The sequence below is a fragment of the Thunnus albacares genome, chromosome 4 (assembly GCF_914725855.1).
Source record: "Thunnus albacares chromosome 4, fThuAlb1.1, whole genome shotgun sequence".
Lineage (NCBI taxonomy): Eukaryota > Metazoa > Chordata > Actinopteri > Scombriformes > Scombridae > Thunnus > Thunnus albacares.
In genome coordinates this window covers 19,468,113-19,481,485 of record NC_058109.1, presented here as the reverse complement: position 1 = coordinate 19,481,485, position 13,373 = coordinate 19,468,113, and the positions used below count along the sequence as shown (strand labels likewise).

The 13,373-nt window shown below is 40.5% G+C and overlaps 1 protein-coding gene across 2 annotated transcripts in view; it reads right to left on the bottom strand.

Moving 5' to 3' along the window:
• The window catches only part of cacna2d3 (calcium channel, voltage dependent, alpha2/delta subunit 3), a 36,862-nt gene that overhangs the window by 20,996 nt on the left and 2,493 nt on the right, over nucleotides 1-13,373 (bottom strand). For both annotated transcript variants that reach the window (XM_044350309.1, XM_044350308.1), the window contains exons 2-7: nucleotides 12,973-13,054; nucleotides 9,995-10,222; nucleotides 8,438-8,554; nucleotides 6,957-7,016; nucleotides 2,239-2,401; nucleotides 1,522-1,653 (exon numbers count right to left, since the gene is read on the bottom strand). In XM_044350309.1, coding sequence (XP_044206244.1) covers nucleotides 1,522-1,653; nucleotides 2,239-2,401; nucleotides 6,957-7,016; nucleotides 8,438-8,554; nucleotides 9,995-10,222; nucleotides 12,973-13,054 — 782 coding nt within the window. The remainder of the gene's footprint in view (nucleotides 1-1,521; nucleotides 1,654-2,238; nucleotides 2,402-6,956; nucleotides 7,017-8,437; nucleotides 8,555-9,994; nucleotides 10,223-12,972; nucleotides 13,055-13,373) is intronic.

The window sequence follows — 13,373 nt, the reverse complement described above, 5'->3', positions numbered from 1 at the left end:
TGTGCCACAGACCTCCATCGATGTCCAAAGACTATTAAAATCACATAAATGAGCAACATTGTTGCACTAGGTGATATGTTCCTTCATTACCAGGAACACAGCTGCTGTAGTTTATCTTGAGTCAGTCCCACATTCACTGTTCTGCTGCCAGAAATACTCACCAAATGTGTGTAAATCAGTGGCTGAAATTAGTCTCCAACAAACACACTCTTTGCTCCTGATTATGTAACGTTTATGAAAAACTACAGCGCCCAGCTGTGTTGTGAAATTACTTAGCCTTTTTAAAAAATTAAAGGATATTCGTATTTGTGACCCTTTTTTAAAGATTTACGTCTTCAGTAGGTATGAATGAGCTTTGGGCTGACGGCCACAGGCATGCTGTTGGTAATCTCTATAAACAGATATCTGCATAGGAATGCAGAATCTGTAGGCAAGGGACAAGATTTTGGGATCAGTAAATGCCAGCTTGGATGGGCCAGGGGGACGAACTCTCGCAAGTGCGGTTAGGGTTAGGGTTAGGTTAAGGTTAGTGTACAAATCTCGTGAGTTTCGCAAATCATCCCTCCGGCCCATCCAACCTAACACCAACCTTTTGGGATAAGAAGTGTTCTGGTTTCTGTTTCAGCAATTTCTACAGGAACATGCTTTGGTTGCACGTAGGTAAACAGTCTGTGTGGGGAGCGAAAGAACACATTGGTTGAAATGTTGTCTGGACCTAAAACACTTACAAAAAGTATTGATGTTTCTTTGGTTTTAAACTCTTAACTGAGTGTAAACTGGCTACTTGTGAACAATCTCGTCGTAGACGTCGTCACTCAACTCAACTCCATTCTCGCTTCTCGAGTTAGATCAAGCTAAATCATTGTCAGATGATAGCCAACAGGTTCTGAGATTGTGTTGTTAGTCGTTGGTGTTGGTCTTTTCATAAGATTTATTGACAACAAGAAGAAAATGGAATGAAGTTATGCCTTCCTATATAATAATATACAGTAAAGTCTTACTGTTAACTGCCAGGAAAATTATTACTAAAGCGGAGTGAAAACATAAAAACTATATATAGTGGCCTATCTTTCCTTTATGAATTTCTCCTAATACATTAAACATACAGAGGCCATATCTGTTTTACAATATCATCAGTTGTATCTCATCTCCATGGCTTCACTCCAGCACTGCAGTGAGCCGACTGCCTGTTTCACATCAACGTAACGGTCTGATAACTTTGGCTGGATCCAGCAGCTGTGGACTCGTTCTCAGCGAGGCTGTAGACCCACACCAGCAAATGCTGATTAATTACAGTCTGTATATATGCATCCTCTCTGATGGTCTGTAAAATTACAACATTAGCCAAATTACCCTTTTAGTAATTCTATATCATTTGTTATGATCTGGATTTTTTTCCCTGCACTGACGGCTGACAGCTCCCTTGAGACAACCCTTTCTTTCCCACAGAGAGACACACACACACACTAAATGGACAGATTTAGAAATAGGAAGAGAAACTACCAGAGTTACAATACTCACCGGGGTACTGCCTGAAGAAACCTTTTGCGCTCCCAAAGTACTGCCAGATGAGCGTTGGATCCCTTTCAAAATTATCTACAAATACTTTATTCAGGGCCTCGGACCAGTAAACCCCATTCACTATGTCAGGATCTAAGGAGATGTGAAGGATGTAGGAAGAGGAAGGAAGAGAAAAAGAGAAGTAAATTAAACGGTGGTAATGGTAATCATCCTGCTCACCACTACCGAGTGCATGTTTGACCTTTGTCCCTTATTGACCCCCCTGAACGAGATACAATGCCTGTGACTAAATCATCCCCTCCCCTCCTCCTGCTGGACAACTGGCAGCAGCCTCCCTTTGTGCCATGAACAGAGAGTTATGGGGAGTCCATTACAGCCACACAAAAGCAGCCACAGAGAGGTGACACACTCCGTTACGATACAAGAAGCAACTGCTACCATACAAGAAAAATCTTTCCTACCCCCCCTTCTCTGCACTCTTTCTGGGGTCTTTGAGAGGTTTCTTTCTCTTTATGTCTGGACTGCTATTGATCCCCTAACTCCACTTTTCTCAGCTTGTGACACTGATTCAGCTTCAACAACCATTTCTTACTTTCACCACTTACTCTTCCCCCTCCCTCTCTCCTCCCCGTTCATCACCTTGCAGTAGGTAAATAACACTCGCCATAATCCTGCAGCCCTCTGGCTGTGTGTGGCCCCCGCAGGCTGAGCTCTCACCTTTGTTGTACATGTTGGTGGGCACCTGCACCACACTGAGGCTGACGTTGACTGACAGGTTGTTGAAATGGTCATTTGGCTCCAGGAGGAACTCTCCTCCCAGCTCCACGTTATTGCCCTCATCGTCCACTTCATTGATCAGCACCGCGTTAAAGTACTCGTACTGAAGAAAAGAGTGAATATGGCAAATGTTACGAACATTGCAGGTACAAGAAATGTTGGCTGGAGAGCAGACGTAATTTGCATTATTCATTTAACTAAAAAAACAAACTTTAATTACAGTATTCATATAAGCTGTAATTATTTCTCCTCTCCATACAAGCCATGTAGCAATCCAGTACGGACAGCGGGAACAATTACAGCAACCAAAAACTCTTTCAGTGTTCACATGTGCACATGAGTATTGTTTTAAAACAGATTTGAAAAAAAGTGAATGATTCCTTTAAGGAGTTTGACAAATTTTCCTTACGCAGGTTCTGCTCTTCCCTTCAAGGAATTGCACTACAATCAAACCCAAGATTATTTAGTAAATCCACAGTACCTCATGTTTAGTCTACATCTGTCCTCTGAGCTCCATAAACCATTAAATCAGAGCTAGACCTGCAACGAATAGTCAATTAATTGATAAGTCAATCGACAGAAAATGAATTGCCAACCATTTTGACAATCGATTAATTGTTTTGAGTCATTTTTTAAGGAAAAATACTAAAATTCTCTGCTTCCAGCTTCATAAATGTGAATATTTTCTGGTTTCTTTAGTCTTCATTGATAGTAAACTGAATATCTTTGGCTTGTGAACTGTTGGTCGAGACGAAAATGTCACCTTGGGCTTTGGGAAACGGTAATAAACATTTTTCATCAATGTCTGACATTTATAGACCAGATGACTAATCGATTTAATCAAGAAAATAATCGCAAGATTAATAGATAATGAAAATAATAGTTAGTTGCAGCCTTAATAGGAAATAAAATCTGACAAAGGAGAAGTAAAAAAAAGAAGAGATGAATGAGGTAAAGTAAAGCAAGAGTCACAATAAAACTAGAAAAGTAAAAAGGTAAAATAGATGGAAAACATATATAATAGCATGGCTTCTCACAATGTAGAAATATTTCATTACATTACATCAGATTCATTTGGAAGAGGTTTTGTCCAAGGACACTTGGACACATGGACAGAGAGAGGTGAGGATCAATCAACCTGCTATAAGCTACAGCCACTCATAATCAATAAACAATAACAAGTACGAGTGTATGCAGATGTTTTGTGGAATTTGTTTAGTTTGTGCAGTTTTTTAAAATTTCTGGGTGTGTAAAGTGTCGCAGTTGTAACCGTCACTTGTCACTGACTTCTAAGAAGGACTCGGACGAGCAAAGAGGAGTTCATGACTGCAAGCGAAAAGTCTCCCTAAAGTGAAACCCAATAGTTTGTCTGTCCTGTCCTTCACTGCCTGCTGCTGCAGAAGAAAGACTGCCTCATCCTGTCTGAGCGGCCTCTCTGTGGCCTCTGGTCCTTATTGTCTGCACTGAGAGAGAAAGAGATGGAGGGAGGGAGAGAGAGATGGGTGATGGACTCTACAGCATCACACTCGGGGGAGGCCTCGCCGGCATCACCATCAAGCAGCCTCTGACAGCTCATACCACGCCTGAGCAGCTCTCTGACGAGCTGTGGCGGGATGGAGGGGGGCGAGAGCAGCGGAGGGGGAGCTGTGGGGGAAAAAAACGTGCACCCTCAGCAGAACTGATAGTGCTGTAGAGAGGCACGTTAACCACCAGGGTTATTACTGTAGAGCAGGCCATGGGACACTGCAGCTCTCCGAGACGCCCCACTGACTCTTACACTACTGCAGTTAGCTGTAGGCCTCACTGCAGAGATCTGCCCTCCATTACAGGCTGCTGGGCCTTACTGTATAAGCAGAGATGGTGGGTTTCACTAAGCTTTATTCCTTATGCTTTGCAACAAAATCTACGAAGTCATCATTGTCTTTTATCATTTTAAGTCTAATTAAAATGTAAAAGGCTCTGACTCTGCAGTTTCTGTAACTAACAGTTTCACAGTCAAAACTAAATTAGTTTTGAAGGTGTGTCCTTCCCTGAGGTTACGGATCACGTTGTCATGGTATACTGTAGTTTAAACTGTTAATAAATAATCAGTAAGAGCATTCAGCATATGAGAAAACACACTTTGGGTTGAGCAAATAATTTACTGTACTACTACTTTTACATTACTAACTTCACTCAGTAGCACAATTTATGTAAGAGTGTGATTTTTATGATGTTCAGAACACAACAGCAGCAGGCAACTCAAAAATGAAATAACCTGGATTTAAAATTTTTTAGACATCCTCTGCTAATGAAAAAAAACTTGAAATACACAGTAACAATGATTTCTAAACACCACCATGATTAATAATAATAACATTTTCTAGAGACAATCATAAAAGCTCAAATTTAGACTTTCAATGCAAGAGCTGTTCTTCTCCCTGACAAGGTTTTGGCAGAAAGATAGATTAAAGAAAGAAAGCACACAAAGAACATTTAACCTGTTTAAATTCTGCTGGTGTCCCTTCTCATTTGAAATATTAAGTAGAAATTTTATTTCATATTTCTAAAATAATAATCTTACAATCAACTCATTTTCCTGACCTTCAAAATCTCTTGGAGACTATTTCTAGGCAAAAATTCTGTTAACAAACTTACAGCAAAAGCAACACTGAATACAATGTTGAAGCCAAGTTTCTGCACACCCTTAAACTGGCGAATACACTCGGGTCAATGCAGAGCACCCGGCTGTCCTGACACGAAGCAGCTGAGATAAGAGCAGCCGGCTTATCTCATTGTGGTCAGTGAAATGGTGCGTGAAAAATGTGTGGTGTCAGAGGAGGCGAGCTTGGCTCAATGATGCCACAAGGAGTAATATCATGACATCACATCATTATCGCAGGTGGATACTGAATTTTCCTTACTATTTTTTATGGCCTTTAAGATGAGATGTCTGTGTGATCGGCCTGCGCTATTTAACAATAGTGTCAATTGCTTGAATAAAAATGTAAGAACAGCTTCTATCTATTAAAAGTATACAACAATTTTACTGTATTGTTTTCCATACAATTCATAAAATCACATTAATGGTTGTAATACCTCTTTTAAAATGCAGTAGATGAAGAAGATATTTGTCAATGGCAAAAAGAGGAAGCCAGTGCAGTGGTCAACTATTCTTTACAGGAATATTATTAAAATATTTCAGTAAATTGTGATTGTGACAAAAATAATATAAAGAATTAAATCAGTAATGGTGTATTTAATATTTATGGAGTCCACATTTACATGGTTTGGTTTAAGGATTAAAGGTTTGAGAGTGAGAGATACCAAATTATCTATGAAGTGATGTTATCTGGAGAAAATGGAAAAATATAATTCAATAAAATATGCAATGAAAATAAGTCCCGGAAGTGCATAAATCCTTCAATAAAGTGTGTAAGCAATCTGCTTTAGAAGGTTTATTTGACCTTAAGTTAATAATTAATTGTCTATTATCACGAACTGGACCAGAGTCAGTGACAAAGGACAAATTAATTGTAGAGGTATTAAATTCTAAAGAAAATATTTTCAAGTATCATGTAGAAAAAAATGGTATATATAGGCTGTATTTTCTCAATTATTAGTTAAACTTATTTTTTTTTCAAGGGTTAAAAGGTAAAATCTACCTAGTCTGGTCATGGCTGTGTGAACAGCAGAGGAACAAGGTGGCTCAAATCTATTCATATGATGTAAATGCTTCTATTAACTGTAAAGTTCTGCCGTTATTTCAGTGTTTTGTTGCTCGAGTGGGTTTCCAATCTAGAGCCATGTAAGTGAAACAATGCGCCGCGCAAAAGGGGGTAACATTTATCTTTGTCCACTGGACAGGGAGAGAGAGAGAGAGAGAGAGAGAGAGAGAGAGAGAGAGAGAGAGAGAGAGAGAGAGAGAGTGAGAGAGAGAGCGCACTAATAAACGACAGAAATACTGCATTCCCTCTGCAGAGACTGAGGAAGCTCAGTGCGCCCTGGAAATCCGCAATGAGAGCCGCTAAATAATGTCCTGAACACAGCCAGAACACAGGAGCATATCCTGTTAAATAAAATGAAAATGAGAAGCAATGCAGGCCTACCTCTGACTCCATTTTTTTCCTCATGATTTAGACTATATGGCCGCAAAGACTCCAATAGTACAACAACCTCTGAGAAATGTTATTATTTTAATAAAAACACTGTAGCATGCATCATAGCCTTTAATTCAATCTGCCAAATCAGGACACAGTAAATCTTAATCACCGTTCTGCTATAGGCCTGATGTTCTTAAATACTGTATTGAAACTTAAAGGCGCCGCTGCAGAGCTGCAGTCTAAGCTGATTCCTGCACTTAAAAACAGTCAGTTTGAGTTATGACAGCATGCAGCTGCAGCCTTCAGTGTGTGCGGCATTGCTTATCAAAGACGCATTATGCATCAAAACGCTGACAGGACATCAGTGTGAAGGACGACGCCAACGCAATTAAAGACTTTTAGGGTCTATTACCCTTCTCTCACCTTGCAGCCGCTTCTCCCCACCACCAATTAAAAAAGATTCATCCTGGGTTAATACCACCTTTTTAAACAATTATGTTTCTCTTTTCTTTTCTTTTCTTGTCTTTTCTTTTCTTTTCTTTTCTTTTCTTTTCTTTTGTCCGGGACAAAGCTCACCTGCAAGTCGGGATTATCTTCATGCTGATGGTGCGCTTCTTCTGCTGCCTCCACCAGCCGCTGAGAGGAGGAAAAACGTAATGAAGTAATTATTATATTATTATATGCAGCCTGTTATTGGTAAGTGTAGAACTATTACACGCATCATGCTTACATCTGTATAAAAACAATACAGTACATGCACATTTTTCATTGAACAATATACTTCTTCTAAAGACTTTCACAAATGGCTTCCAGAAAGCCTACTGTATCACCAGAAGTTTTTCTCCACTCTACTGCTCTTTGTATTTTTCAGACTTGCTGTTTGCACATTTTCTTTCCCGCTCTGTTATTTTCACATCTCAACAAATGTCCCATCCAAGAGGAACATGATGGAGCACGTAAACCGGGATTTTAGATTCATCTTTGAATGAAATCGACAGGATATCCAGCTTTTCCTACTAAGCTGTTCTCAAAACTGTTAGTCTCTCCCTCTTTGTCAATCCTTGTAGTATTTTTGAGGGCCAAAAAATATGCATAAAACGTAGGCCACTATACTGCGGAGTGTGGCTGTGAAATGATTGATGGAGGCAGGTTGGAGCAGCGATATAGCCTCTGCAATAACTCGACTCTGGAAATGTGCTTGGCTCTGTGTTTCCGGGGAAATGCCACCTAAACGTTACAGTCACTTTTGCCTTTGGAGCCAAGCAGGTAATTAACATCTGTCACACGTGTCAAAATAACTGCTATATAAACACAACTGAAGCGTTTGAGCTGCGGCGGCCAAATTCATTCGACCTCATGGTAAGACCTCATGTAGTCAGCAGCTGGAAAATTAAAAAATAAGGGGGAAACGACAAAAGAAACATAATATTTTCTGATTTAAACGGAGAATGGCCTCATGGTATGCCTAATTTTACTTTTTATGAAATGTCGGTGGCTTGACACCTACACCGCTATATTGAGGTCACTGGTTATATATTTGACTCCCTTTTCAATTTGGAGTAAAGTGATGACGTCGTCAGTTTAGGATTTAACACACCTATGCTGGAAGCCTCTATAGGTTTAATTACGAACCTGGATTTTATTTATATATATATATATGGCTTTCACACATTTTTCAAAAAGAATTTAAATATGTTGATGTATCTCAGGGAATTAAATCGGGTTTATTAAATTAAGCGCCCTCCTAAATATGTAATTTATAGGCAGAATTGTCATGAGTTGCGGCGCACATGGGATCAGGCGGGATGAGATAAACGTTATCATTTCCCAGCAGTCCCTGCAAGAGGAGCAGCATTAAAATGGTTACAAGCTCCTCTGCGCTGAGGCTCACAGCTCACAGCTCAGGCCTGCAGACTAATACATCTAAGACTATATTCCAGATCAACCTTTTACAGCAACATTATTAGGACAGATTTGGAACAATAGTCTGTTTTTTTCCCCAAATGATTAATCTGCTCAACTTGTCCCCCAAAACAAAATAAAATAATTGTACCTACCCTGGTGGCCTCTGCTTTTTTCCGAAACATTTCCTCCATCTTCATGGCCAGGTTTTTGACCAGTTTCACACCATCAATTTCTTCCACTCTTACTGATTTTTCAGGCTCTTTATATTTCTGAAAACAACAACCAGGAACAAAATTGTGGCATTGACAGAAAAGGGGCAACTGTAAATCTTACAACACTGACTGCAGGAAAAGCCACTAAACATGGTTGACCCATTAAATGCTTTAAATGCCCACTAACACTCCTAAGAGAAGAAAAACATTTATATAATCATCTTTTTCTGTGTTTTTGTATTCTGCAGCATTTTAGAGGGCTGTTTCCACTGCATCCCCGTCCAGAGAGGTGGCAAATTGTTAAACAAGGCTTATAAGGCATCACATGTTGGTTGACAAGCTGCGAGAAGCCGGTCTCAGATGAACGGCTGATAAAATCCATGCTGCAACACAGCATGATTGATAGTCTTTATCTGGTCTCAGTCATTGGCTGCACATGCTGCTTCTTTCTCTCTGATTGGCTGAAGATGGCCAAGTTGGGTGGCCGAGGAGGGGGAAGGGGGGCGGGGCTGGATCTGAAGGCTATGCATGGCAAGAGGGTAATTGAAATGGAGTCAAAGCACAGGAGAAAGATAATAACGTGTCAAGCTTGGTCGACTCTGGGTAATGAACTACACCTCACATAATGCTGATTCTGCTGGACGCACAGGACCTCCAGTGATACAGAACAAAGCCCACCACAGCTCGGAGGAATATAACATTACATAATCCCACACCTGCCTGGCACACACACACACACACGCCAAATAAAAACAAAACCCTGCATCCTCTCACGCTGTCCAGTCAGCCACATCACACACTTCCAATAACCTTATCTAAAAATAAACATGAGCCACGACAGGCCTGTAGCACGCATTCAAACACGTTACACATTGTGTGGACAGGATGCACACAAAAACACACACTCCAGTACATGAGGCGACAAATTACCTTCTGAAAGGAAGAGTGTGGGCTCGCAGTGGAGCAGAACAGTTCATTTCACGCCTGTCCTCCTCGCCTCAGCACCCCAAGTCCCCAGTCCCCCCCACATCCTCCTCCTCCTCCCTCTCACTCCTCCAGTCATCAAGTGGAGGTTTGGCCCCATCCATCAAAAGCACTGATCATGATTATTGATTAAAGTAATGACCAATGCAGAAGTGAGGCCTGCCTGCGGGAGCCTGAAGAGCTCCAGTGTTTCCCCTTTCACCGAAATCTTAGTAAAATCGAGTAATTCGCCATAAAAGCATCTAATGATCAGCCTTAATGACCAGCCCCTAACAACCCGTCAGTTCCCTCACAGCTCACTGCTTTGTGCTGACTGGCTCAGCACAGCACTCTCCAGACATGCCTCCATGAACAGGAACACGAGCAAAGTGCTTACACACACTCAAAAAAGGGAACAAATCTGCAGGGCATATTGCAAAAAATGTTTTTGGACAAAGATAAAAAGCATGTTTGGTAATAAATAGTGGGAAATAAAGCATAGTGCTTCAGCTTCTTATATTAAGGAGCTGTCACCTCAGGACAAGGAGTTCCAAGGTTTGGAGCCTGGAGCCGCTTTCTGTATGCAGTCTGGACGCTCTCCCCATGTTTACGTGCACTTCCTCTGGTTGTTCCACCTTCCTCCCACAGTCCAGGACATGCAGGTGAGCTTTTAGGATTAATCCTGCTACTGCCCTTGACCGAGGAACTGCCCTCAGAACTGGAGTTGGTCCCCGGACGCGGCACTGTGATAGCCCACAGCTCCTAAAATAGTGAGGATGGGGTCAAATGCAGAGAATTAATAAGTATGATGGGGATTGATGATGTAACTTAACCTAAAGGAGGAAAGTAAAGAGTCAGAGAAGAGGCAGAGGGATAAAGTGTTCAGGCCGAGAACTGGTCTAATGTACATGACTGAAATGCCTGCTACGGTCTGTAAACTGAGTGACCAGAAAATATAAACCCCTTTACATTATAAAGCAGTCCTGTAATAAATAAAACACTTCACTTCTCTGACAAATCAACTCTTTTGTCTGAGATGTGTTGATTCAATCTTATAGTGAGTTTTGAGGCCCTAGTTTGTGGTGTTCTTGTATTGAAATGTATCATTTTGCAATGTTTCACTAATTCTTTTGTTCCTCCGTATATTTGAAGGCATACTATGCAGGATTTATTGGTTGCTATTTGTAAATACAACATTCAAAGTTGGCCCTTCCTCCCTGGCTCAATGACACCAGAGCGAGCTGAGAGCATGAGCAAGAGAGAGAGAGAGTGGTTGAGTGAGCTAGAGAGTGAATGAAGAGAGGGAGCGGCGGTAGCGAGAATAAAGCAATGAATCAGAGTAATAAAATGTTATTTTCTGATTGTTTCATGGCGGTTATGTTCTAAAGAACAAATAAACACACCCACACCTCCGCACAACCCTGTGGGAAGGTGCTGCATTGCTGGATTCGGTGTGAATGCAGCTGAAGCGCACACTTCATCCTGTCCGCTGTGGCCTCTCTGCTCTGTGCGTGTGTGTGTGTGTGTATGGAGCTCAGCCTCAAACTCGGTTGAACAGACACAGACCTGTTCTCTTTACACATCCATGACACATACAGAGAGCAGGGGAGAGAGACAGCAGGCTACCTGACCTAACACCCCATGTGCTGTTATTGGCTGGGGGCTACACACCCACTGCCCAAAGTTTGACACCCAGAAATGTTCTGAACACAGCAAAATAATAATAAAATAAGAAAATACAGGCAGAGGGCAGAGTCTCAGCAGATAAATACGCCATCACACACTTCTAGTGGGTCATGACTGAGAGAGATGATTTTTGTATGAGTCTATACGTTATTTTTGGGAGAATCCTGCATAGTATATCTTTAAAGAAAATGAACAAAATTATTTATTTGAACAGTTTTTCTTTTTATGGCCTCTCAGTGTATTCTATAAAACCCACTGTTTAGACAAAGTGATCATCTTTTTTATATACTCGAAACCAAAGACAAAACAAAGGCAAAAATTGGTCAACTTGACAATTAAAAAGAGCTCTTAGTGAGTAGACAGCAAAGAGACCTGAGACACTTAAGTCAATAACCCTCTTTAAAAGCCATTATTTTAGTGTGGCTATAACCTGCTGTACGTTATACATAACTCCTTAACATCATCAACCTGACAGACCTTCTCATCTTTTATACAAACTAAGGTTGTTTAACAGACCTAGTTCACTTTATTTACAATTCTAGTGGAGATTCAAAAGTGTCAAACTAAACCAAGTATATTAGCTTGTATTTAAGGGAAATGTGTAAAATGATGCAAAAGCCATCTTGCACATTTCCATCTAATGTAATGGTGTATCAATACAAGCATGCTGTCTTGTGTTTAAATATTTCACTTGGTTTAACCATAATATACATACTGTATAAGTATATATTCTATATGTGATACTCTCATAGAGAGTGGAATGTGATCATTTATATTTTGTGGTTTGTGCAGGTTGTGTCCATGTTTTTATGCCGCTGGCTGTCTCTTCTGTTTTCTCTTAATTTTCTCTCCTTTTTATAAAGCAAAATGTTTACTTGTTTACTTTTTAAGGGGAAATTTTAAGAGAAAACCGGGGTTAATGATTTAATTAAGTGCCATTTAAACACTATAGGTCATGAGTGCAATGTGTCATCTACATATAAATTTAAAATCGGCAAAAGAGACTTAAAACACATCTTACAGATGCTGTTTATCTTCTATTCATATGCAGCAAATTTTCACTGTAATATAATAATTTCTTAAGGCACATGAACTTCACACACAGTGTGTACTGTATTGTATGTACTGTTACTCGACACACTTACTGGACACACACGTTTCACACTGCAGTGCAGTTATTCAGCATTCACACAAAGGAGCTCCTCCTCCAGCTGTTTACTTCACACTTTCTGTTCTGGTCCTACTTCAGTAAAAACAGACAGTTCACCAATCATCCACCTGAGTCCACTTTGACCAGCCTTTTTGAACTTGAGGCCTGTGAAAACAGAGCCCACCTCTGCCATCAAGTGGTCAGAAAATTAAATCTACTGCACTGGGTCATTGCTTTTGTCTCTGTTGGTTCCACTTGTTCCATTATATCAGCCCCCCTAACCCACTATCAATCCCAACTACACATTTATTCAATTTGTCTCCTTGTCGCTTTCATATCAAGAGGTTGAAGCTCTTGACTCCAGAGAGTTAACTGAAGAGATGAGATGAGAGAGGAATCAGCCGTGGTTAATGGGCCGTATCAAGAACAAACACACATGCACACACACACATGCACACACACTCACACACACACACGCTAAGCTCTGTCTCTGCCAAACACACCTGAGTCTCCTCTAAAATAGTGCATCAGCATTCAGTCGAGACACCGAAATGTCTCTGCAGCCATTAGAGAGGGAATACAGCATTACAGTGTACAATATGTGTAACTACATGGTCATTACAGGAAAGGGAAAGGACATTTGTGCTCATGCAACACTGGGAAATGAGAAGAATACCTTCTGCAGTAGCTGGGAACCAGAATATTTTGCAGAAATGGATTTAATTTCTCCACCGAACGCTGATGCCCAGAGCTTTACGCTAGGACACAAACAAGACAAAGAAATACAATTAAACCAACAATCTTCCAAATATTATGGAAACGTGTATATAAAAATGCATGTAAAAACATAGCGAGGTAAGAAATTGAATGAAATAAAATAAAAACATGTAAGTTATTGTCTAAACTGAAATGTGGTGTTGCATGCGTAAGAAATTCTAGTTCACCATTAGTCAGATGTAAGTTCAAATCTGTTATCTTACATCGCCTTCTCTGCACTGAATACTCCCTGTTGTCTGTCCACCACAGCTGCTTTTATCTCTCCTTAGCTGTCATCTTTTCTATTTTCTTACCTTACAT